This window comes from Grampus griseus (genome assembly GCF_964374135.1).
Source record: "Grampus griseus genome assembly, chromosome: 2".
Lineage (NCBI taxonomy): Eukaryota > Metazoa > Chordata > Mammalia > Artiodactyla > Delphinidae > Grampus > Grampus griseus.
In genome coordinates this window covers 102,158,809-102,186,717 of record NC_139018.1, presented here as the reverse complement: position 1 = coordinate 102,186,717, position 27,909 = coordinate 102,158,809, and the positions used below count along the sequence as shown (strand labels likewise).

Genomic DNA, 27,909 nt, shown 5'->3' with positions numbered 1-27,909 from the left:
CCATTACATAATTCATATTGAACATATGGCAAAACCAAATCCCTACCTCCTTTTGTTTTTTTTGGTACATGTGTGAGCGTAACTGAGAGAGAGTGTACAAGTACACGCTGTTATTTAGTTATTCTGATAGGAGCTGCAAGATGTGCGTAAGTCATTGTATAAGAAGAAAATGTGATATGGTGCTTTACAGATAAAATGCTGTAGGTATTCAAAGGGAGGAGGACTTACTTCTAGCTGAGGCTCTCAGCAAAGGACCTGGACCCAGGAAATCTCATTCTGTGTGTTAGTGATTATCTTAGGTACTTTTAACAGAAATCTGTTTAATTAACTATATACATATACTACATTTTCTAGAATAGATCTGAATTCAGGAATTTAATTTTGTTGTCTCAATTATTATACTTGTATATTCACACTGTCTCAGAGTTTGTGTCCTAAAACATGATTATTGTAACTATCTTATAACATACCTTAGTTAAAAATGTGATGATCTCATAGTTTTATTTCTCCCTTTCCTTGAAATAGGCCTACAAAAATGACCTTGATAAATATAATTATAGATTTCTTGCTAAGTTTCTTCTCCTTCTCCACCATATACAAAATGTTGGTTTTGGGTACTAGCACAGCCTCTCTAGGGTGTGGGTATGTGTGTGTGTGTATGTGTCTTTCAGTATTAAAATCATTCTTTGTTCTGTTTGTTTTATGCCTAAGCACATGAACACAATTCTTTCAACCTGGCTTCCACGTTTCCTAAATAAGAAAGGGTGGATCACATCCCACGTTTACAAATACCAGTGTTAAATGAAGGAATGTCGAGATTCTTTAAGCCTAATGTCCATTCTTGAGAATTCCATGAAAAACCATTGCTCTTTTTATTCCCTTCCAGTTTTATTGAGATATAATTGACATATAGCACTGTACAAATTTAAGATGTATAGCATAATAATTTGACTCATATACATCATGAAGTTAACTTTTTTTTTTCTTGTGTGTATATGTATTTTTAAACATTTCCTTCATGTTTTGTTTTCCATTATATACTTTGGACAGTCAACTTTATTTTCTGGTCTTCTCACGACTTTGCTAACTTTACTGCCTTTCATAGATTTGCATTTGAGTAGGAAGCTACTTAGTAAAGAACTTGTGATTTTTATAGGAAGTATAATATATGTATTGAAACAGTCGTAAACTGGGTAGAGAAAGGAGTACTGTGGTGATTTGGAGCCTGAATGGTGTTCCCTTCTGAGTTGGCATGTGTTATCTAGAGATTCTTTTGAGCCTTAGCTTCCTCATTAGTAAAACCTTGAAGTTTGGATGAGATAATGTTTAAGGCCTCTTCCTGCTTTAAAGTTCTACAAAATATATTAGTAACACTCAAGTAACTAAATTAAAAAGAACTCTCAAAACACTGTCTAGTCAGTAATAAACTTCTTTATGTTTCTGTATTTAATTGTTTAGGTACATAATCAATAAATCAGAAATTGTTTCCATCTAATATGTGATTTGTATATAGTGTAGAAGATACCAAAATTTTATCTAAGTGCAGCATGATGTTTTGGAGTTTTCTTTTTTCTGATTTTGATAAGATAATTATTCCTATAGCCTTAACTGTACATTTACGAACTGTTCATAATAAATGGTCAGATAATTTGATTTGAAGTTTCTTTGCAGTTGAGACTCAAGTTCTCCCTGCCTCTGAAATGTGAGGGTATCAAGGATGTGGCCCAGGTAACCTGTAAAAGGCATAAGTATTCTCTTTGGGTCCTGACCGGAGCTGTGTTAGTCAGGAAGTGTCTTGGACTTTATCTTTGACGTATCATGAGTAGCGTAGCAGAAACCCAGGATGCTTTTAACTCCATAGACAAACCAGCACACTTTAAGACACAGAAGTGAGAATCTAAGGAGCACAGATAGATGCCAACTCATAAAGAAGAGCAACAGAATAAATTAGAATTGTGTAAAAATGCTACTGTTATGGATATGGAAAAACAAAATAAAAAAAAATACTGACCTGACCCTGAAATCTGTTCCAACAAGATTTGAGCAAGTTTGAGCAAAATTTCCTAAGGGAAAATGGTATTTATTTGTACCTATTTTATGTCAAGTACAGTGCCCTTTAGCATATACTTTTGTTGAAGTATATTTCATACCACTCTTGGTCTCAGCAGTGGATTTTCTAGGATATGCAATTCTTAGTTATTGCCTGATTGCCTGATTCCTCGTTAAACACAGAAATTAAAAGCCTAACAAATATGTTTTTTAAAACTCTGAAGGCTACACTGGCTATTTGAATTACTTACTGAAATAAGAAATAGCAACTGAGTTGTGTTCATGTTAATTCTGTGTTGAAGAAGTTAAATTGAGAGCTGATGATGGCTCTGAGCTTAGCTTCTTTGATAAGATTTTAACATGAAATACCATTTTTATTTTTCATGTTTTTAAGCACTAACTAGGGTTTATGTAGAAGAGAGGGAATGAGTTTTAAAAAACTGAGCTTCCTCCTGTTTTGAAAAAGGAATGGAAATACGAGTGTAAACGTATTTTTCTTTTGTTTTTTAATTTAATTTATTTAATTAATTTATTTTTGGCTGCCTTGTGTCTTTGTTGCTGCACGCGGGCTTTCTCTAGTTGCGGCAAGCGGGGGGCTACTCTTTGTTGTGGTGCACTGGCGTCTCATTGTGGTGGCTTCTCTTTGTTGCGGAGCATGGGCTCTAGGCACGCCGGCTTCAGTAGTTGTGGCACGTCGGCTCAGTAGTTTTGGCTCACGGGCTCAGTAGTTGTGGCGCATGGGCTTAGTTGCTCCACGGTGTATGGGATCTTCCCAGACCAGGGGTTGAACCTGTGTCCCCTGCATTGGCAGGCAGATTCTTAACCACTGCGCCACTAGGGAAGTCCCTGCTTCTCCTTACACAGGATACATTTACTTATTTTTGCTTGAGTTTTAGTTTCACTTTTATCTTCTTTGGGAGCTCTTGAGGAATCTCGTATATGTATTTTTGCTTATTTGCGGTAATCTATCTACCTCAGGGCCATCAGTAAAGCCTGGAACTGTGTTTTTCAAACTGTAGAACCCTAGAATTTCTTTGGAGGTTGCCTCAGGTTCTTCCCAATGGGCCGCAGGTGGGCTGACTCTGCCCTTTCCCCTTCTACCAACCTGTTCTATTTTATCCTTTTTTTTTTTGGAGGAGGCGGATAGTGGCTTCTTTAAGATAATTTGAAAAAGGACTTTGCTGTTTCAAAAAATATACTAGTGGAAGTAAACTAGATATTTGACTCATAGTAATATTTGCTGTTAATACTGGCAACTTGTCTTACAAAAATAGTTTGAATGGAGAGTCTGTCAAGCATCTTTATTAAGAAGAAGGTGAATGTTACAAGGAAAAGAATACCTAGAAATGTCAGGGATGGCTATTAAGTACTGTTTTATTTCTAGGAATCACTACCCAGGTCTACCATAAACCTGTTCCATTTAGACTCAGTAGACCCGTCTGGGACTGCTGGATTACAGACATACTTGGAAGCAAGGTTTTTGCTCTCAGGTTTCTTCCCCCTGTTATCAAGGTACTTGATTAGTCGAGGCTTTTTGTCCTAATATGACTTGAGTTCAAGGGATGCACCTTTAACTATTGCTGTTTTCTTCTGAGAGTCAGGGCCATATTATCTTTAGCCTAAATAGCTATCATATGGGAAAAGGCAACTTCTTTTCAGTTTATATTCTTACTGTTCTAATATATAGAATGGTACCTCTTTAATATAGAAGTATATGATCAACCAAAAACTTAAAGAATCATATCCTAGCATAATTTATTTTGTTGTTCTGTACCACAGGTGGTTCTGGTACCTCTGTTCGTTTGTTTAGTTTAGATTTAGAGTGCTTTTCTCAAGCCTTAGAGGGGAAAACCAACTATTATTACCACATGGTACAACTGCATTTTCAAAGCACTGAGGCCAGAGATTTGGAATCTGTTTCCTGTATTTTTTCAAATTGCTGTCATTTGTTAGTTGATTTTGCCCTCCTATAATTTTACTCTATTCTTTATAACTTTACTATATGCCACTAAGGAAAGAATTATAATAGAACTACTATAATCAAGATGAGAGACAAAATACTATTGATTCATAGAATCAACATAGTGATTAAATCTAACAGTAGGAAAATATTCCCAGTGCGAATGATGTTCCTTATACAGAGCATCTTCCTCCTCAGAGGAAATCTAAAGTTTATCTTTGATGACAGTATACTATATTATAACAATAAAAAAAAAGAGGGCTTCCCTGGTGGTGCAGTGGTTGAGAATCTGCCTGCCAATGCAGGGCCACAGGTTCGAGCCCTGGTCTGGGAAGATCCCACATGCCACGGAGCAACTGGGCCCGTGAGCCACAACTACTGAGCCTACGCGTCTGGAGCCTGTGCTCCGCAACAAGAGAGGCTGTGATAGTGAGAGGCCCACGCACCGCGAGGAAGAGTGGCCCCTGCTTGCCACAACTAGAGAAAGCCCTCGCACAGAAACGAAGACCCAACACAACCAAAAAAAAAAAAAAAAAAAAAATATATATATATATACACACACATATAAAAAAAGAGAACTAAACTTACTGAAAGAAACATAGTAAAACGGGATTAATAATCAAAGGGAACTTCTTATGGTGGTGTTGTAAAGTAGAATTTTCAGTGAAATTCAAATAACGTTATATTTTCACTTCTGTATCTTACTTGCATTTGTTCAAATTTTAAAAGGTGACTTGGTGAAGACTGATAATATTACATACATTAAGACTGCTACAACACTCAGCATATATTAGCTTGACTGCTTCCGGCACATGCTTGAGAGGCATTCGTGGTATGATTGAAAGCAAGATGCAGCAACCAAATACTAGAGTTCTAGTCCTAATTCTAGTCTTGTGACCTGAGTCATGCCCTTTGATAAAAATATTCATCGTGCTTCCTTAGCAATGTTACTGTGAGGACGGGATGCAGTAATATGTGTGAAAGTGCTCTGAAAACTGTAAACCTATATAAATTTAAGAAGAATGTTATAATCTCATCATTATCATCACAATACTACTATCTCAACCAGTTCTCTAGGGGCTTTTACTGCTAGGAAGGGTATCTCTCCTGCACAATTTTATTTTATACCCTAGTTTTTGGGAATACAATGATTTTTTAAAAAAATGTTGATTTATTTATTTATTTGGTTGTGCTGGGTCTTAGTTGCGGCTCGTGGGCTCCTTAGTTGCAGCTCACCAGCTCCTTAATTGGTGCATGTGGGCTCCTTTAGTTGCAGCAGGTGGACTCCTTAGTTGCGGCATGCAGGCTCCTTAGTTGTGGCATGTGAACTCTTAGTTGTGGCATGCATGTGGGATGTAGTTCCCTGACCAGGGATCAAACCTGGCCCCCTGCAATGGGAGTGTGGAGTCTTAACCACTGTGCCACCAGGTAAGTCCCAGTACAATGATTTTTAAACATTTATTTATTTTTATGGTGGAAAAATAACATGTAACTTACTATTTTAATCATTTTTAAGTGTACAATTCAGTGGCATTAGGTACATTCAAAGTGTTGTCTAACTATCACCATGATTCATTTTTAGAGCTTTTTGATTATACCAAACAGAAACAATAACTTCCAATTCTGCCCTCCTACCAGCCCTTGGTAACCTGTGTTCTACCTTCTATCTCTAGGAATTTGCCTATTCTATGTCCTGCATAACTAGAGTCATATAATATGTGGCCTTTTGCGTCTGGCTCCTTTCACTTAGCATAATGTTTCTAATGTTCATCTGTGTTGTAGTGTATCTGAATTTCATTCCTTTTTAAGGCTGAATAATCCATTGTATGTATATACCACTCATATGTACATCTTTTTTTTTTTTGGCCGCACTATTCGGCTTATGGGATCTTAGTTCCCTGACCGGGGATTGAACCTGGGCCCTTGGCCGTGAAAGCACGGAGCCCTAACCACTGGACCACCAGGGAATTCCCCATACATACATCTTGAAATCCATATGTTGATGAATATTAGAATTTTTTCTGTCTTTTGGCTATTGTGAATAATGCTGCCACACACACTGGTGTACAAGTATCTGAGTCCCTGATTTCCATTCCTTTGGGTGTATACATAGAAGTAGAATTGCTGGATCATATGGTAATTCTGTTTAACTTTTTGAGGAACCACCAAACTTTTTTCCCAAAATACAGTGATTTTTATAAGGCAGTGTTCACTGTAGTTATTCTGACCTTTGGGCCAAAAGTTTAAGCAATTAAAGAATGAGGTTGGGACTTCCCTGGTTGTGCAGTGGTTAAGAGTCCTCCTGCCAGTGCAGGCAGGGGACATGGGTTCGAGCCCTGGTCTGGGAAGATCCCACATGCTGCAGAGCAAGTAAGCCCGTGTGCCACACTACTGAGCCTGCGCTCTAGAGCCTGCAAGCCACAACAACTGAGCCCGTGAGCCACAACTATTGAAGCCCGTGCGCCTAGAGCCCGTGCTCTGCAACAAGAGAAGCCACTGCAATGAGAAGCCCGCGCACCACAACAAGGAGTAGCCGCCACTCACTGCAACTAGAGAAAGCCCACGCACAGCAACGAAGATCCAATGCAGCCAAAAAATAAATAAATAAAATAAAAAGAATCAGGTTATGTTTTCACATGATTTTTTGTTCAAGGCTTGTTGAGAAATTGGGAAGGTAGGATGTGTTCATCAGCTAATTATTATTATTACTTTATAATGTGTTGTCTGACAGGACTATTGCAAAGAATTTGCAATTTATATAAATATTAAAATAGTGTAAAGATATGAACTATCAAACAGATGGTAGTGGAATTAAAATTAGAGAACTGGAATCCAATGACTTAGTTAATGGAATAATATACCCAGCTTCTGATTATTCATTTGTAGTTGATCTGTTTCATGGATTGTGACAGAGTTTAATTCAGTCTGGCTTCTTCTACCATTTACCTGCCTTCCAGGCTCACCCTTGTTCCATTCCTTCTTTGTTTATATATGTTTCAGATGCACATTAATTTTGATATTAATAGAGCAGTGCGTCTTGGGGGTATGATGTAAATTTGATTTTTTTGTTTTATTATCTATGTTGCTTCTTGACTGTGCATAATTGAAAACTGATTTTATATGTGGTTTCAATCCAATTTAAATCAATAGTGAGAATAATGTTTTGTATATATGAGATGATTTTCTTATGAAATCAATATCAAGATTAGAAGGGGCCTACTTCAAGTGTTCTTAAATTCTCTCTGTTACAACATCCCTCTAGGATTGCTATCTGCATAGACACGTAAAGTGATATAAAACTATTGTTTTGAGTAGGGATTGCAGCATAGATTGTTCTCATATTGAACTTAAATGTCCTTTCTGAAGCTTTTACCATTTTGGGGGAGGGAGATATAGAGTACTAATGCTGCTGCTTATAATGGATTTAAGGCAAAACAGTTTTGCTGAATAATAAATCCTGAATGACAAACATATTAAGCCCTTGGATTTTTACTGTTTAGTCTGTTTAACAAAGATGCTCTTTTAGAGGTGGTATTTATATAGTAAATTAAAAGTGTATATAATGATAAATTAATGATTTTCCAAAATGTGATCCTTTAAAAAATAATGTGTGTATTTATACTCACCTTTCAAGAATTTCATGTCTGTTAGTTGGTTAAAAGGAATTTTATGAAAAGGATATACAATAAGAATTCAGGAAAGATTCCTGTTTGTTTAGGATTGTCTTTTTTTGACTTTTTGGAGTTCCCATTTAGAAGATGTGTTTGGCTTTGTTGATTACTTGCTGCAGTAGATTGGAACGTTTAGGTTCTAAGGATGTCTTTCCTAGCCTACAGTCCTTGCCACAGTAGTTGGGAAGCCCTAGGAGTTTTTTGATGAGAGGTTTAGGCAAGTGGAAATGAATGCAGCTGCAAAATAAAAGGTTGCCAATACAGGAAATTAAGGGAAAAAGATAAAATAATGTTCAGAAAGGGTGACACTCTATGAAGGTAATGGTTATTATACCCAACTGTTGACCCCTATTCACTTGAAAAATGATTTGATTTTTTTCTTTAAAATCAACATTATTGAAGTATAATTTACATAAAATATATTCATTTCAAGTGTATAGTTTAAGTTTTGACAAATGTATACACTTGTGAACCACCATTCAAATCAAGGTGTAGAACATTTCCATCAGAGCAAAAAATTCCTTCATTCCCTTTTGCTCTTAGTCTCTCCATCCCAGGCAACTACTAATCTGCTTTCTGTCTCTAGAGATAGATTTTGCCTATTCTAGAATTACATATATATGGAATTATATATACTGTGTGCATTCTTTTGTGTTTTATAAAAGTACCTATTTTTGGTAGTTTGATGATTTTATTGCAGAATAGTTTGCTACTACTGTATGAATAAGCCACAACCTTTTTCTCTCTTTACTTGCTGATAGACATTTAGGTTATTTCCAGGTTTGGGCTATTATGAATAAAGCTGCTTTGGACATTTGTGTCCATTTGTTTGTGTGGACATATATTTTATATTTTCATTTCTCTTGGTATAGAATTGTGGGTCATAGGGTTTTTGTATGTTTACCTTTATAAGAAACAGCCAGTTTTCCAAAGTGATTATACCATTTTTTACCTCCGCCAGCAATGTGTCAGAGTTCAAATTATTCCACATCCTACTAACATTTGGGGGTTGGCTAATTAAAGACTTTGGTTCATATTCACTGAGTAGAAGTTGTGTTATATGCAGACGTTTATGGCAGTTATAAAGGAGACTTGATACAGTTTTTAAAGTTAGGTAGTGATAGCTACTTTACTACCCTTTACATCTCCTTTGTGCCAGGTACTGTGTTAATGACTTTACATACGTTATAATCTCTAATCCTTAAAATTGTTCCAGAAAATAGAATGTGTTATCTTCATTTAATGGACAGGAATCCTGGGCTAGCAAGGATTTACTAGGCTTAAGATTTTGATTCTGAGTTTGATTCTAAAACCCTAGATTTCTTTATTTAATTTTATTTCAGTATTTTGGTCTTTCCTTTTCCTTTATAGAGGACAGTTAGAATGAGTATAATTTCAGCTAATATCATGGTCCTTTGGGTTTGGGATCTCCAAATTGAACTGAGAAAGGTCTAAAAAGAATTAGAAGAAGATGCCCCAGGGAAAAATAAAGGAGTTGTAAAGTTTTTTGTGTATGTGTGTCTGTCTTTCTGTATGTGTGTGTCTGTGTGTGAAAGAAAGAGCATGCATACTTGCTTGTCTGAAAAGAGATGTTAAGTATCTAATTAGATGGCACTTATGTATTCTCTTATCTGAGTTGTGAATTATAGGGGAAAATGGAAAAGCTGTGGAATTACTAGAGAGGGGAGACAAGTAGTGGTGAATTAACAGTAATTGGGTCAAGAAGCTTGCTTTTATCTTCAAGTAACTTAGTTGCTGTTGGAATGATCTTGTTTCACCATGTGAGAATCAGTCTGTAGGCATTTATTTTTTTAATATATCCCTAGATGATTACTGTTTAATTGTATGTGAGTTGTATCACAATGTTAGCTTGAATTTCAGAGCAGAATTTTTATAAGAAAATCTTAGCCAGTTATTTCCCAAATAGACAAATTGTGTGAAACAATCCACATTTTGCAGCTTTTTTTTAATTTAAAAAATCATTGTTTAAATTTGGATCCTTTTAATTTCATTTTTTTCCTTTCCTACCCTGTTTGCAGACATTTCAACCTACGAATGAAGAGGGACACTTCCCTTTTCAGTGATGAATTTAGGGTGGAAACATCAAATACGGTACTTGATTATGATACCTCTCATATTTACACTGGACATATTTATGGTGAGTTGAACCTTAAAAGAACCGTGTTTAATTTTTTTCTATACAAGGAAATATATGCATTTTGAAGTATAGGCAAATATTTCAGAAAGATGGGATAAATCCTGGGGAGATTTGAGTGTATTGTGAAGAGCAATGGGCTTTGAAGAATGAAGTAATTCTTCGATCAACCTTTACATATATGTTTAGTATTGAATTATGCAGCGTCTGACTTCTGAAAGGTATGAAGTTTTGACTCTCATTACCTCCAAACTGTTAGGTTTTTAAAAAAATTTTAATGATTTATATAATTTTCTGATCTTCCAAGCAAGGAATTAACAGTAACTTAACTATGTTTTATAACGAACTGTAAAGATTATCTTAATAGCCAAAAATAATGTGACAAAGTCATTCATAGGAAAGTCCTCCCAGGGCCTTCCTTCCTCTGGATCTATTTGCTTTTTGTTCACAATTCTAATGAATTTCTCTTACTACACCAGATTTAAAAAGGTATCAGGGAGATGGGGGGCACACTTATTAGCCCAATAGAAAATTACATCTGTCAGCTTAGTAATGTAGGGAGAACAGAACAATTGATGGAAGTCGTAAAAAAGTTAAAAAAGCAAAGTCTTCTGTAGGTATTAGGGGCAAAATATCATTGAGTTATAACTCTACGTTAATAAATACTCAAGATGATCCTATTTATTAAGAGTTATTAAAGTTAACTGAAAGTTAAATTTTATTTCTACATATTAGAGCGATTTCCATTCAAAATCCTGACTTGAAAAATTAAATGCTTTGAGAAAGGTTTCTTATTTTTTTTTATGATGATCGGTAAATGAGACATTTCCGTAGTTAAAATTTCTTATTTGTAGATCAAGCATAGTTAAACAATTAAAAGTTTTTTTGTATTCTTATAATTCTTTAATGGAGAAGGAAAGTGTTTTTCCATAGGTCGAGATTTCTAATGTTAGATTATAGTTTTCTGTTATTTTCTTGATCATTTATCTTGCTGGTCAAGTAACTTAGTAGTCTCCCAGCACCCGCCCCCCCCCCTTTTTTTTTTGGTAGGTGATAGTCAAAAAGCGTACAAGACTAAATGAGTTTGCAGATAAACATCATATCATTTAAAATACAAATGTATTGGACTCAGCTTCAGTCTATGATTAACTTAAAGTCAACTAATTACTGTTAATCTACAACTTAGAAATTGCAGAAAGCCTGATTTTTGTTTTAATGAGAAAGTTTTGAATGGCAAATTTAACTTTTAAAGCCCTCACCTAACTACCCACCTCTTCTTATCATTTGATGTTTGGTACTCAGCTTTTCTTTATGACTGTATTAAAAAACAAAACTACTTTTTTTCTTATAATTTTCTTTCCCTAAAGAAGTATAATTGATGGGATACTATCATGAACCTTTTTCCAATATCTCAGAAAGAATTGTTGGCATATTTTGTTCAAATTGCTTCTGAAATATTTAATACTGTCTTATTTTTAAAATGTATTTATAAAACCTACTGGTGGTAAGGAAGCTAAAAGGTTCGTGCAGAATATATTAGGTGGGAAAGGAACTTTTTTTCTTATGGCAATTAGAGTAGAATTTCAAAAGATACTTTAATATCTTTATTTTGAAAATGTATATTTTATCAGTGTATCTGCTTGCCTCTAAGTTTATTTAAGTCATTTTTTTGAATGACTATTGCATGCATGCCAGGCACTGTGCTAGGTTCTGGGAATTTGATTGTCAGCAAGACAGATGTTCCATTTTTCATTGTTGTTACTATATATATACTGTATATATTTTAACTAAGTTCCAGTTGTTGTTCACATTCAGGTTGATACGTTTCATGTGAAACTTAATTTCCCCGGTAAATTTGTATTTAGTTTTTTTCTCAATACATAAGAATGGCTTTATAAAGGAGAATGAATTTAACATTCATGTGCAAATCAAATTTTTAAGAGTTTGTGGCTTTCATTAATAGGTGAAGAAGGAAGTTTTAGCCATGGGTCTGTTGTTGATGGAAGATTTGAAGGATTCATTCAGACTCGTGGTGGCACATTTTATGTTGAGCCAGCAGAGAGATATATTAAAGACCGCACTCTGCCATTTCACTCTGTCATTTATCATGAAGATGATATTAGTAAGTACTTAAATTTTGCAAAGAGTATATAAATAGTTAAAACTATGTGGAGACAAATGAAACCTGAGCTGTTTTCTTTCCTAAGCTGTTAATCAGGCTAGAAAATAGTTTCACAACTAAAATCTCAATTAAAGAATGGATCTATATCGTTGAGACAATATCATTGTCAGTCTGTGCTGGTACTACTTTGTTGATATGCTACAACCAATTCTATTTGAACTATGAGTCAACCAACTCCGATTGAACTGGAAATTCTATATTGTGGTATCATCCAGTCATTTAATGCTGTAACACCTTTGTGTGTGTGGCCTACTGAAGCATCATCTTCTTATGTAAATTTCAATGTGGATATTTGCATAGTATTTAAAGAATATTTTAGATATTTTTGTAATTTCTAAGCCTTTTGAGTATTTCTTTTTGGAATCTTGAAATGACTTCCACTTGGTAAGACTTCAGATTTATCTTTATGGATTTTGTTCTCGACCATGGTCTTGTATGATGGTAATTTGTTGGGAGAGTTCTTTTTCTGTGTTTTAAGAATAGAAAATGTATTTAGACTTCCCCTTTTCATTCTACCATTGTCTGTATATCCATAGTCATTTAATCACGAGAATGCTGTAATGAAATGACCCAGAAATGCATTCTTCTAATTCACAGGCCTCTTGAATACTCATATTTTATTTTTGACTGTAGTAAGAGTAGTCTATCAAGTTTTGCCTATTTTCCTTATTTGGCAGCTTCCAGGCTTCATTTTCCTTTCTACATATAGAAATTTGTTGTCAGTAATTTCGTTCTCACCCCTGGTAACGTACTGGAAAGTGTTAACCATGTCGACTTCTTGCTTTATCAGCTCTGACCGTTTCTGTATTTAAGTCTGTCCAACTTGCTTGTCATCTCTAATGCTCGATTACTATAGAAAATAGCATAATTATTCTAGATAGAATACATTTATGATTTTGGCTATTTGTTAAATCATAAATTCGTTAATGCTACTTGTGCACATTTTTGCTCATCCCTATTTGATTCCTTTTCCAATTTCCCCTCCTGGTATTTTAGACTCTCCTCAAGCTCCAAGCTACAGTCTTCCTTCACAAGCTAGAGTATGAATTCCTTTCTTTCTGCCAGTAGAATTATCATCTACTTCATTTGTATGTTACTTTGTAATTTTCTGAGTAATTTAATCATTTTGCAGGTTTACCTCCTCTATCAGGGTGTGTAAGTTCTCCAACTGCAGTTTCTGTTTCTTTTGCTCCTTTAACATTTCAGATATCATTTATCTCTGCAGCAGTTTCTTCACTGATATTTAATGAAGTCCTGCAACATTTTCCCTATAATGTTTTCTCAAAATCAAGCAAGACCTTTGGGAAAGAAAGGAGAGGAAGAAATGATTGACAGATTTTGAACTGATGATTTCCTTCCCATGATATTGTAATCAAACATTTTCCTTCACTTTGTATGTCTTATAAGTATCTTCAACTGTGTTTATTCTGCCTTTTATGATTTCTGTTGTTTTGTCTTCTCTCTCGTTTCCTTTCTTCTCTTATCTACTTGTAGGTAGTTTAAGAATGTTCTGCTCTTTTTTCATACTTCTGTTTCTTCCTCATCATGTAATTGCATTTCTTTCACTTTGCATCTTATAGTAATTTTCAAAAATCTCCTTTTATTTCAGCCTTTTCTTTTCCCCCAAAGGTGATGAGTTAGCTTGCAGAATCAGTGACATTGGATGCAACTTAGTTTTCTGTTCCTTTTGGCATTTAACTTTACCATTGATTTCAGTGCTTAACTCTTACTTGTCTTGGTAAACATATATTCATGGTAAGGAGATCGTTTCACATTCTGCTTGTTATTACATGCCAGTAGTGGTATTAGAGCCTAAAAACAGCAATGTTAGAGTGATTTTGTTTGTAACTTCTTCTGGTAAATGGAAATGTAATGATATGAGGATAAGAGTATGGGAAGCAATTGCCTTAAACAGAATTTTTAGTGCTTGCAGATTTAGACAATTACTTTTGAAAAACTATCTGAAAATCTGTCAAGTTAACTACAAAAGGAAAGCACCCATGTATTAACCATTTAGTTTTTATTTTTTATTTATTTATTTATTTTTTAAATAGTAGTTTTTATTGTGTATGAAATTTGGAGTGAGTTTTATTAATTAATTTATTATTTTTTGCTGTGTTGGGTCTTCGTTTCTGTGGGAGGGCTTTCTCTAGTTGTGGCAAGCGGGGGCCACTCCTCATCGCGGTGCGCAGGCCTCTCACTGTGGTGGCCTCTCTTTTTGCGGAGCACAGGCTCCAGACGCGCAGGCTCAGCAGTTGTGGCTCATGGGCCCAGTTGCTCCACAGCACGCGGGATCCTCCCAGACCAGGGCTCGAACCCACGTCCCCTGCATTAGCAGGCAGACTCTCAACCACTGCGCCACCAGGGAAGCCCTAGTTTTTAAATAGTTGCTCTAGTCTAGATTCTAGACCAAGGGTTGGCAAACTTTTTCTGTAAAGGTCCAGATAGTAAATAATTTGTCTTTGTGGGCCATATTTGCTCTGTTGCAGCTGAATTCTGCCACTGTAGTATGAAAACAGCAATAGGAAATATGTAAATGAACGAGCATGGCTATGTTCCAATAAAACTTACTGACACTTAAATTTGAATTTCATGTAATCTTAACATGACACAAAATATTTTTCTTTTAATTTTTTCCCACCATTTGAAAATGTAAAAACCGTCTTTAGCTTTCATGCCAAACAAAAGGACTCATATCTAGCAGGCTGTTGTTTGCCTACCGCTCTTCTAGAGGATGGCTAGATAAATTTACTTTTCTTAAATTGAAATATAATTGACATACAATATTATGTTAGCTTCAGGTGTGCAACATAGTGACTTGACATTTAAATACATTATGAAATGATCACCACGATAAGTCTGATAACATCTGTCACCATACGAAATTATTACAGTATTATTGACTGTATTCCTTATGCTGTATGTTACCTCCCCACGACTTACTTATTTTATAATTGGAAGTTTGTGCCTTTTAATCTCCTTGACCTATTTCGCCCAGTCTCCTCCTACTCCCCTTCCCTTTGGCAACCACTGGTTTGTTCTCTGTATCTATGCCTCGGTTTCTGTTTTGTTTTGTTTTCTTTTCTTTTCCTTTTTTTTTTAAGATTCCATATGTAAGTGAAACCACATGGTATTTGTCTAGATTAAATTTATTTATTTATTTATTTTGCGGTACGTGGGCCTCTCACTGTTGTGGCCTCTCCCGTTGCGGAGCACAGGCTCCGGATGCGCAGGCTCAGTGGCCATGGCTCACGGGCCCAGCCGCTCCGTGGCATGTGGGATCCTCCTGGACCAGGGCATGAACCCGTGTCCCCTGCATCGGCAGGCAGACTCTCAACCACTGTGCCACCAGGGAAGCCCTAAATTTACTTTTAATTGGCCCTTTAACCTCTCTGTGTAGAATACCTAAGGTTCTAATAGTATTAGTGGTAGTACAAGTAGTTATTTCTCTCTGATGTATAACCAGCACCATACAAAGTTCTTTGCTTACATTATTTTGTTTAATCTTCACAATAACCCTGTGAGGTATATAGGCACACATATTATCCCCACTTTATAGATGAGGAAACTAAGCCTTAGAAAACTTAGGTCACTTGATTGTGGATCTCGTGTTCTTAACCATGTGCCTTCTGCTTCACTCCTGGAAAAAAGCTGTAAATTCTCACTGCCATTATTCCAAGGATTTCTGGGTCTTTTCTGAGATCTGTAAGCCTCCCTGAAATCACACATTTGCATCTATTGCTGTTTAGAGCCAAATTCTTTCCCTAACATATCTAGCAATGGATGCTTTATTTCACAGCTAATTAAAAGAGAGAGGATGTCCCTTTATTATTTAATAATAATATTATTATTATTTTCATATAATTTGCTTAAGTGCCAATAATTTATTTTTACAGCTAAAGTACTGCATGGCTGTTTAGATCATTGTGTATATGCTTGAGTGAATTTGGTGTCCCTGTATTTGTTATTTTCAGCGGAAGCAAATGACAGGGGAGGCACGCCAACTTTGGATAGGAATCCTGATGAGAGTTTGGCTACCCTCATCTTAATACTGTTTTTGCAACTCTAGGCATGAATATATGAAACCACCATGAAAAATGATACTGATATTCTGGAGAACCTTAGGGAATGGCTTCTGGTGCTGTACCAGAACATAGAGACAGTTTTCAGTGAAAATATTTAATAACTTCTAGATGCTTTGATATCCATTTAGATGTGAAGGTGATAACTACATGTAGTTATCAGCTTAAAATTCATACTTGTTCAATCTATACTTAGCTGGTAAAAAACACTCTCTTCTAGGACATAGAAGTGTGAACAATTATGACAGGGTAAGAATACCATTTAGTCCTCTGCCTCTTGGCCCAGTTTATTTTAAGAAACTGGGAAAAACATTGTCCCATAAACTATACTGCTAGTCTTAGTAATATGAACAGCTTTTAGGAATGACTGACTGTATGATTGCTTGGAATCATTAGTTGTAAATAGTGGACCTTTGCACCTTTTGTATACTACCTTTCTGAGAGGCAAAGGTCTAAGCAATTTTCCCATGCTGTACTTAGAAAGAAATATTTTGTTTCTGAACTAAAAGATATTTTAAGTAAATACATGAAGCCGTAGAGTAAGAGTGTTTAGGTTTATTCTTTCACTTCAGATTATTTATTTTCCTTTGGGTGGTATAGGAAAGCCCAAAGAGCTTGAATTTGCCTGTGCCTCATAGTATTGTATCAACAGTAGGTTACTCTTACTTTCAGCCTGTGTGCTAGCTGTAACTGTACTTATCGCTTCTTTCTCTTGTGCTTCAGTGGGAAGACCCCTTATTTCTTGCTCTGAAAAATTGAGACTGTTAAATTTTACTTAACCATTTCAAGGTGAAGGCCTCCTTCCGGTAGAAGCCTCTTCGTTTGTGAAACTTCAGGATATTGCTTTTAATAAACCTTAAAAAAAATCAGTTTCATATTGTGTTTTTGAAGTTGTGGATGTAACTGAGTTTTGTCATAGTCACTAAGATTTTCAACACCTTTTGTGTCACTGTTAGTGGAAGGGAGGGACAAAGGATAGAAGGAAAAGAGGAAAGGAAGAATTGAATTGGAAAGTATTGATAATGGCTAGCATTGTTCAAATCTGACATTGTTAGATTGTCACATTTTTCTTCCAGAGGTACCAGGAATTTCTGAGGATTATCGTGGAAAGTTTCTATATGTGCTTAAGGTCCAGTCTGAGCTTGGAAATGTGCTTATGTGTATGGAGTTGTGACAAACTGTGGTAGACACTCGGAAAGATTAAGGAATGGAGTGTTCTGATTGATAATTCAGTAGCAGAATTGCTTAAGACTATGATAGGAAGTGCCCATGACTTCAGAACTCCCATAGGATATACAAGTTTATTGGTTAATTTCTATACTGTATGTTTTAATTCACGTGTTTTACTTAGCATTGATGTTAAATACTTAATTTTCTTAAGCAAAGTAACAGTATTTAAAAGAAATATAAGAATTTAGTGGCATTGTTGACTCTGTTTTTGCTTTTTTTTCCTGAGTTAATCTCTAGGGAAATATAATTTCTCCAAATAGTTCACAGGCACAAATGAAGAAAAGTTGAGAAGCCTGTGAGAAGTGGTAGCTATTTGAAAAATATTTAATTAGTAATGTGAGATATTTAATTGGGAAAACATTTAAAAAAACATTAAAAAGAGACAGTGAGGGGTTTAATTCTTTTTGCAGAATTTGGAGAAAATATGCCCAGCCCTTTCATATTATTCAATCAAAGTTTATTTTGTTTTATTTATGTAAATAAGACTCAAGTTACGAACACTTTAGATCAAGACGTTTTCTGATTGGTTACCATATGTATCGGGTTGGCCAAAAAATTCATTCAGGTTTTTCCGTAAGATGTTACGGAAAACCCTGAATGAACTTTTTGGCCAACCCAATATACATTTTTGTATATATTTATTTAAAAAACATAAATAGAAAATATTTTGGCTGCATAATGATCATTTCAGAAACATAAGATTATTTAAAAATAACAAAGCTCTTATATTGTAAAACAGCTTTAAAACTCATCCTAGAAAGTAAAATTATATTTGGAAATTTTGTTCTTTTTTTCTGAGAAATATCACCTCATGATTGTGTTTTGCAGTGTTTGAGATGTTTTTACAAACAGATTGAATAAGAAAATTAATTCATTGTTCATCTGAATATTGCATTAAAGATGCAGTTTTTAATAAGTTGTCATTATACTGTCAAGTCATATGTTTTGAGAGTTTGGAAAAAGTTTATAGACGTTTGATGTGGTAGTAAGAAGAATGAATTTGAAAGTTTTAAATTAAGACTTCACAAGCATATGCATTTAAAAAATAGGGATTTTCTTTTGGGGGGCATTGTTTCTTCATCATACCTCATCAGCAAACTGTTCATGGAAAATAGAGTTTTCTGGAATAGACCAGAAGATTGATGTAGTTCTGAATTCAACGGAATTCTGTAACTTTATTACGATTGCAAAAGGGACTAGAATTAGTTCTAAGTTTGAAGATGATGGAAACTGAAGCCTAAAGAGTCTTAAGCAACTTGGGCAAGGTATTTTCATGGCAAGGATCCATGTTTCCTGGCTTTTACTCCAGTTCTTTTTAGTTACATCGTAAGTTAGTAGAGACTTGTTTAAAGGTGGCTAAAGTCAAGGGACTTAATGATGGTAAAGACAATTATTGTGAAGATAAAAAAAAGATTAGGAGAAAGCTAAGGCTTTATTTTTGGTATCATTGTTGATTTTGCAGAAGTGTGGCTATCTTCCCTACTGAAAAATAGAGTAAATTTACATTTTAGGTTCAACTTTTATGAGTGATGAGTTACAGAAAAACTAGTAGAAGTAGCATTGAGTATATATGTGTGTATGTAGTAGGGATAAGAGGCGCTAAAACTAGGTCTTTCACATCTCTTCTAGCACAATTCAATGCTTGACGTTTATGCTAGCGACCTTGTGGGTGTGTCTGAGGACATTGGTCTAGGACTTGGGCCCTGTAAAGAGCTGCTTTACATTGTGATACAAGATTTATTATAACAATGTTAAATTCTGTTCATGGTTTATAAATTTGGAGATTAGATAATCTCCGTAAGCAACCTTGTTATCTTATATTTATATTCATTAGACTAGGAATTCACTGATGTGGATTTTACTGCTTTCAGCAACTGTAGAGGCTTAGAATTGCTGGGGAAGGAAAAAACTGCCCTCTGCCCTTTTTAGGTTCTTCTAGCTGGTCTAAGAATTAAATTGACATGAGACAGATTAAAAGGAGAAAATCAAATTTAATTATGTATGTACGAGGTCTCCGTCAGAAAAATGAGGCCCCAGTTAGGCAATTGAGGTTTATATGGCATTTGAGAGGAGAAGGGGCTAGGGGTTTGGTACTTCAAGGGGGAGGAAAACAATTATAGGAAGATGGAAAAGCAAATGTTGGGTAAACAAATGTTTGCTCTGCCATGCAGGGACAAGGGGACACAGAGAGGACTTGGTCTCCGGGGCCTGCCAAGTTCCTCCTACCACACCTAGCCCATTTTCTTTGTAGATCTCTCTGTTGATAGTGCTGTTCCTGAACCAGGCCCTTTATCTAAATTCTTCTAGGCAGTTAAAGGGCAGGTAAAAAGAAAGACTTCCTGAGTCTTCTGTTTCTTAAAAATAATCAGTCTAAAATAATCCTTATGCCAGAGAGAGACATGGGGTGGCAAATTTTGTTCCCCTGCAGAATCATGGACTTAAAGGCAACCTTGTAGGGGACTTTCCTGGCGGTCTAGTGGTTAAGACTCTGCGCTACCAATGCAGGGGGTGTGGGTCCAGGGAACTAAGATCCCACATGCTGCGTGGCACAGCCAAAAAATGAAAAAAAATTTAAAAAAAGGTGACCTTGTAGATCAACTAGTTAAAACTGTTGCAGAGTTTAATTCATTTGCTTAAGATCACACAAGTTAGTGGGAGACATGGTAAGGAAAAAGCACAAGAGGTAATGTGTCAGAACTGAGGCATGGCATTTGTATGAGAAAGTAGTTTGAAGGGAAATCAGGATGAAGTTTGAGAATAGCTTTGTGACCTTATGCAAGTAAGTAACTTTACCTTTTCTGGGTGTTATTTTCTTCATGTTATAAAGTGAGTATGTAGATCATTAATACTTCTTATTTCTTCTAAAATTTGATGATTCCAAACTACTTTTCCTCTAAAGCTGGAAATATTTTTGGTTTTTCTGATTATCAAATGACTATATAAAATAGATATTTTTGCTTGTGAATTAAGTAGAAGATGAAGTGTATCCACCACCGTTAGCATTTTGGTGAATAGCCCTTTAGGTCTTATCATTTTTTTTTTCTTAATAAATTTATTTTATTTATCATTTGCGTGTCTAATCTGTACAAGACACTTTCAGATACATTGGATACAGTGATGAACAGGGCCAAGTTTCTGTCCTAACGCACTTTACAGTCTCCTGATCAGAATAATAGAGCAACATTTCTCCTATTGACCTGATACCCGTGATCCCCTTGGCCCCCAACACTAACCTTTCTTAAAAAACAAGGGTGGGAAGGGACATGCCTGGACCAGCTCTGAGTTTCTGTTTCCTGTGAGAGCAGGGTTGTGAGTGCATGTTGAAAAGGGGACCATCTTTAGCTTACTGTCCTTCATACTATGCCCTTCTCTCCCTGCTCTCCCCACCCTCCCCAAACAGAGACTGGTTGTGGGGAATGGGGGAAGGGGCACTAGGGAGAAAGGGACCTCTGTCCACTGCAATTGGAAGGGGGAAGGGTATTTGGGGGCTGCTTGACCCATCCGTCCATTCCTCCACACCCATCATCTCTCCTTAAAGAAAACAAAAAGTCTGCTCGTCTTTTTACTGTCTCAATGAATCCTTGTGGATTTTTGGCAACTTTGGGAGTCAGTGGCATTTTCATGGGCAAGGACCCAACCTACCTACCCTTCAGATACCTAGCAAATCAACTTTTGGTACAGTATCTGTCTGTGGAACCACTGTCTTTTAAATTCAATGAATATCATAAAAGTTGGGTCATTTGATTGAATTTAGTGAGTCATAGTGTGTCATTGGAGGAATTACACCAAGTTTTGATGGTTAGAGAGTTATCTCATAGCTAAAGCTTTGGACTCTGCAGTCAAATTCCTAACCTGGCAGTCATGTTGAGGGAGGGATGGCTTGCTGGGAGTAGTGAGGAGATAAAGTCTAGTCTAGTTAGTCTGTAGTGAGAAGTGGGTGTTTTACACATCTGTTGGGCAGATGATCTGTACTGTAAATATTCCCCCTTCCTGGAGTGGATGATTGAGAGTTAACTAGAGCTATTTCCTGCTTGAGGTGGTATCACAGTATATGTATTATTTATATCTGTGCTTCCTACAACAAAACAGAAGCAAGAGGTTGGCATGCAGAGGAACTGGAAGAAAGGCCTTAGATTTAAAGCTGATCTTTGTTTTAAATAAGCTGAATATTCTACGCCAATGACTCATTCTTTGTGAAAGAATATGCTGTTTGGCCTTTTCAGGGGAACTACAGTTGCATCCTATGATTTAGCATCTCAATGAGGGCTTACTCATTAGTTGAACAAAGGCTTTTTCTAGAAATGGGGATTATATTGTCAGTAATTTTAGAGGGAAAATGTCATTGTCCATTTTCATAGTTAATGTGGTGACCAGGGAAAATAGGCTCTTTTAGAAGTTTTGAAAGTATATGGGAAACATTTTATACTCGATTCCTTTTTTTCTATTGGGAGAGTTTTGTGCTGACAGATTTTGAAGCATATATAAAATTTATGATATATAAGATACAATTTACAAAGAAACAAAACACTAGTTCTTTTAAATATTCTAATTCTTGATGTTTCTTTTTTTTAATAATTAATTAATTAAATTTTGGCTGTGTTGGGTCTTCGTTGCTGCACGAGGGCTTTCTCTAGTTGCGGCGAGCAGGGGCTACTCTTTGTTGTGGTGCGCGGGCTTCTCACTGCGGTGGCTTCTCTTGTTGTGGAGCACACGTTCTAGGCATGTGGGCTTCAGTAGTTGTGGCATGCAGGCTGAGTAGTTTTGGTACACGGGCTTAGTTGCCCCGCAGCATGTGGGATCTTCCCAGACCAGGGCTCGAACCCGTGTCCCCTGCATTGCCGGCAGATTCTTAACCACTGCTCCACTAGGGAAGTCCTTTGATGTTTCTAATGTTTTAAATTAGAGTGTACTATATAGATCATAGTTTTATTTTTTAATTCCCCTACACATTTATAAATAACAAGAGAGTTTCAGTAGTTTGACAAAAAATTTTGAAGGTCATGGAGCAGTTGTAATTTTCCCCATTGATTATTAAGATCACTTTGCATACTTGCATGGTCAATTTTACTGCCTGTGATAATGTGGTAAAGTGGGGACTGCCTGTAGTTAAACATAAAATAGGATTGAGAAGGGACTCTGGAAATACATTATCATTGTCAGGTGGCATAAAGGAACTGCTTGAGGTTACAGATGATAATTTTTGAATGAGAATAGTTATAGTTACCAGTTGCCTCTCCAGCCCCATTCAACTGGAGTGGTATAGGTAGAGAGCTGAATTTAAACAGGTTTTGGTGGAGAGTTGGGAATGGGGTGGTGGCAAGGGAGTTTAAGGTAAATGCAGTGGAGTAAGTATAGTAATAATTGACTATGGGATTTAAACTGAATAAGGAGAGAGAGAATATCCACTAGTGAACAGGGTGGTAGCATAGGTGGATTGAAGGGTTTTTGAGATGTCAAAGGATTGTTGGAGTCTAAAGGGAATGTTCTGAAAAGATGAGTGGTGGAAAGAAAGTAGGATGAGGAAGTTGAGATTAAGAAGGGGTTTCAGAAATTGAGGTAGGAGAAGACAGTTGGAGAAAAGGTAGGATGAGTGTATTGGAAGGATCATCCCCATGAATGTTGAAATCACTAAGAATTATGATGGGGTGGTATCAGAGAGAGTGACAGTGAGTTAGGAGCTATAACTAAGGTAATAGAGGGAAGTAGTGAATTGGAGGCAGCAAAAACTTATAGTAAACTGGAGTACTTGGTGGTGTAGTCTCATGACTATAAAAGCTGAGCCCCAATGAAAATAGTCTTGATGTTCCCAAGGCAGGAAGTGGTAGATAGCTGTGAGTGTTTAGGTAAGTGAGGGTCAAGGGAATGTCTTCCTAAGAACAGGGAGAGTTCTGGGGTTCCCCCTTGATTTTTTTTTTTAATAAATTTATGTATTTATTCATTTATTTAATTTTTGGTTGCATTGAGTCTTCACTGCTGCACGCGAGTTTTCTCTAGTTACTGAGAGCGGGGCCTACTCTTCGTTGCGGTGCGTGGGCTTCTCACTGTGGTGGCTTCTCTTGTTGCGGAGCACGGGCTCTAGGCATGTGGGCTTCACTAGTTGTGGCACATGGGCTTCAGTAGTTGTGGCTCGCAGGCTGTAGAGCGCAGGCTCAGTAGTTGTGGTGCACGGGCTTAGTTGCTCCGTGCCATGTGGGATCTTCTTGGACCAGGGCTCGAATCCATGTCCCCTGCATTGGCAGACGGATTCTTAACCACTGTGCCACCAGGGAAGTCCCTAAGGCTATCATTTCTTCCACATTTATTGGTTGGAATTTTACAGCTGTTGCAATCTTGACCTCTGGTAAAAACTAACGTTTAAATCAGAGCTGTTATATCAAGTAGGTTATACTTGATAGGTTATATTAACTTAATTAACTTAATTAGGTTAATTAACTATTAACTTGATAGGTTATAGGTTATATTAAGTAGGTTGTCCATAACCCCTACCTGCTACCTGCCAGTTTAGATTTGTATTGTGATATTTAGTTAGTAGTTCCAGTGAAATAGGTCGCTAGTGTCCACTTCAGGTTCTAGATTTACTTAAGAAACAGTGTTTCTAATTATAATTCTGTGCATTATAACTATATGCTACTTAAGGATGTTTTAGTGCTTCCCCTCTAACCCACGTCTCTATATTTTATTTTATTATACATTTTTTTAATATTTAAAAAAATATTTTTTTTTATATTTTATTTTGATAGTTCTCTTAATTATGGGTAGTAGATTGAATTATAAAATATGTTCATGAACTAAGGAGAACCTTAACAAGGGAAGGATGTGAACTTTGAGAGAGTGGAATAAACTTTTAAATGACTACACTAAATTGAACAGCTGTCTGGAAATAGAAACAATTCAGTCAAGGCTAAATTAATCACTGTTTAATTATAAAGGGAAAACAAATGATAATAAAATAGTTATTGCTTTACAAAGCATTCACTTGAATTATACATTGAAGAAATTTAAACTCAGTCTGCTTTTACTATGCCATGGAGCATGTTTCTAGGTTACTTTCCCTTATGACTAGTTGGTATTCATTGAAGGAATTCAAACCAAATATGATATATTTGCCTAACTGTAGTTCAAATTGAGGTAGCTTTGTACATTTGCAGAATAAGAAATTTAATGTGTTTGAACGGAAAGTTATAAATTACAAAATGAAGTAAATTGCAGTGTTAAAATGCTCTATATATCTGAAGTGGGACAGGTTGGGAAAGTTAAACGCAGAATAAAGAATGATTATTGTTCTTTTTTAGAATTCACAAATCATTCATATGACAAAAACTTAGAGACCATTGATGTTGAAGGAGAACTTCAGAACCTGCCAGGTTTTAAAAGTAGAATGCCTAGCATAATGCCTTTCCCATTGGAACCCAATAAGCATTTATGGCTTTCATTAATTATGACAGTCAAATTTTCATTTATAAGATAATTGGTAATACCTAAACATGTGACAGTAATAATATTTCTTCTTTGTATTTTAGACTATCCCCATAAGTATGGTCCACAGGGGGGCTGTGCAGATCACTCAGTATTTGAAAGGATGAGGAAGTACCAGATGACTGGTGTGGAAGAAGTAACACAGGTAAGGATTTTAATACAAACTTGTGTTTAAGAAATGGAAGTGAACTTGGGTATGTGTTTCTACATTAAAAATGTATGTTCTAGGATTTCTAAAAGATTTATACTGCCATCAGGAAATATTTATATTTTTTAATGCTCAAAGAGGCCAAGTAACTTGCTTATAATAAAGGTGTGATGCTGCAATTTGAGTACAAATCTGCATGACCCAAAAAACATAACGTGTCCAAAATATTCTCTTACATGTTTATCATAAAATTTAAAAATATCCAGTCTGAACATGTATTTTGTATAAATGTGTTTGTATTAATATGAAAATTAGAGTGACCAACTTCCCAGTGGTTTGCCTGAGACTTCTCCAGTTTAACATTGAAAATCATGTGTCTCTAAGCAAACCAAGATGGTTAGTTACCCTAATAAAAATCATCATACTTTTGATATTTTAATCGTAAGTTTTTCTGCCATTGACTGTTGACGTTTTATTCTTTTTTTGACCTCCTTTATTTCATTTATAGGTGGTAGTTTTATGGTTATTTAAAACACAAGTTTAAAATTAAAAAAAAATTATTTTTATAATAAAACATCATATATTTTGAACATCCATTCTAAAAGTAGTAGCATGGATTAACATTTCTTGAGTCACAAATGCAGATTTGTATGTTTCTTGATCTGCAAAACGGCATAAATAATACCATTTCAAATGGGTCTTTTAAGTCTAAGTGAGATTTTATTCTTGTATTCATTGAACAATTTTGTATTGATCTCCCATATGTCAGAAGATCTGTGATAGGTTCTGGGAATATGTGGAAATTAAGATGAAGGCTTGTCCTCACAAAGTTTTTAGTTTAATTGGAGACACAGAAAAATTGAAGATAGTAAGAAATGGAAGAAGATTAAGCAAAGAGTGATATTCTACACACAAGAAGACTAGTTAACCTAGCCTTGCAAGTGTTTGAGGACAATAATCAGAAACTAAAAGAAAAAGCATAAGTTAGGTTGACCATGAAGAGATGGAAAGAGGAGGAACAGTATATACAAGGCCAGAGAGATAGCAAGACCAGTAAAGAATTCTTAACTTCAGAGTGAGGTGCAAAACTAGAGACAAGGAGACTAATTACGAGTTGTTGCAGTTATTCAGTTGAGAAGTGATAGTGGCTTGTACTAAGGTATCGGCAATGTGGATAGAGAGGCTGAGAGTATAGATTGCTAGATATAATACAGTTTAACAGTGGCTAGACACAACATTTAATATACAAATGTAGGTTGTATTTTTTTATATCAGCAGCAGACCACCAGAAATGTCATGTAAGAGAGGACACCATTAAAAATAATATCAAGAATATTATGTATCAAAGAATAAATGTAACAACGAATTATAAGACCTGTATAAGGAAAATTACAAAATTTTATAAGAAATATTACAGATGATTGATTTTATTATGGAGAGATATACTATATAAAATGGAACATAATACCTAATATAAAAACATTAATTTCCCCATATTGATTTGTAGATTCAGTGCAATTCCATACAAATTACAACATGATTTTTCACAGCACTTGATGGGTCTAAAATGTTACAAGGAAAAGTGAAGGCTAGGAAGAAATGAGGCCCATCTGAAGGTGATGAACAGGAAAGAGAGATTTACCCTGGAAGATATTAAGACTGACTCTAGTAATTGAGAGTGTACTTTCAGCATAGGGATGTACAAATTGACCAGAGGAATAAAATTGAGTGCTCAGGAACAGATCCATATGTATATGAAACTTTGTTATGTGGTAGAGGTGAAATCTCAAATCAGGGAGGAAAATAGAGACTATTGAATAAATGGAGCCAGAGAAAATGTTTATCCATTTGGAAAAAATGAAGTTGGATCTTCATCTCACATTATATTTAAAACAAAACAAAACTCTATAAAGTACTAAAACGAAAACTTTGAAACTCTTAGAACAAGTGGAGATTTCCCTTTCCAGCTGTGATAGAGTAACTGGTATCCAACTAGCCATCCTGCAAAAAACAACTGGAAAACAAAACAAGAACAACAACAGAAAAAAGAAACAATTGTTTTCAAATATTGGCCAACAGGCAGTACAGGATTGAGATACCTGAGAGAGGAGAAATAAGTATCTCTGTGATTTCCCTGACTTTTTGACTGGAGGCAAAATTTTAGGAATGGCACAATGAAGGGCATTTCAAGAAGAGTAAGAAGTGCACAGCGCTGTTGCACAATTGAAGAGATACGTTCAGGTTCTGGAAGACTGAGGTATCTGGATTTATGGACATAGTACCTGAGAGGAGAGAGCTATGCTGAAAAAAAGCTCTAGATATCTGCACAGGGGTCGCCTTGAATCTTAGCCGGATTCTAAGCTATGCATGCACAGGGTGAGATTCTATGAGAAAACTACCCGAGAAAGAAAAACTACTGAGGAATCTATGAACTGAAACAACAATCAGAAATTGTACTTGGTAGAGATCCCAAGCCATGCTTGGAGTAGGCTAATCTCACCCTAGACTAAAGGCTACTCCAGACCTGTCCTAACTAAGCTGAAAAACCAAGCTTCAGAAAGATCAAGGTGATTTTCAAGTAAATTAGTTGCCTGTCAGAGCAAAGCTCAATAATACTTGTTAAAGAAGGACACTGAATGCAGATACTCAACGATGTAGCATGCAGAATGTCAGATGTTCAGAAAACATTGCTAGATGACCAGAAGCTCAAGAAGTTGGAAAAGGTGATCCATAATCAGAGCAAAATACCACCCAGATAGAAACAGACTAGAAATTACAGGCATTAGCACATGAGGGCTTTGAAACAACTAATATTAATGTGTTCAAAAAACTATGAAAACAAAGAGAATAGTAATTATAATAAAAGAACCAAATATAATCCCCTAGTGGGGATTTATCTAGTAATTGACAAACAGGTTTTCAAAGTTATATGGAAATGTAAAGGACCTAGAATAGC

General features: G+C 35.8%; 1 protein-coding gene across 1 annotated transcript in view; it reads left to right on the top strand.

Moving 5' to 3' along the window:
* ADAM10 (ADAM metallopeptidase domain 10) overlaps positions 1–27,909 on the top strand; it is a 110,752-nt gene that overhangs the window by 29,935 nt on the left and 52,908 nt on the right. The window contains exons 3-5 of the mRNA XM_082648690.1: positions 9,720–9,838; positions 11,799–11,957; positions 24,850–24,950. Coding sequence (XP_082504816.1) covers positions 9,720–9,838; positions 11,799–11,957; positions 24,850–24,950 — 379 coding nt within the window. The remainder of the gene's footprint in view (positions 1–9,719; positions 9,839–11,798; positions 11,958–24,849; positions 24,951–27,909) is intronic.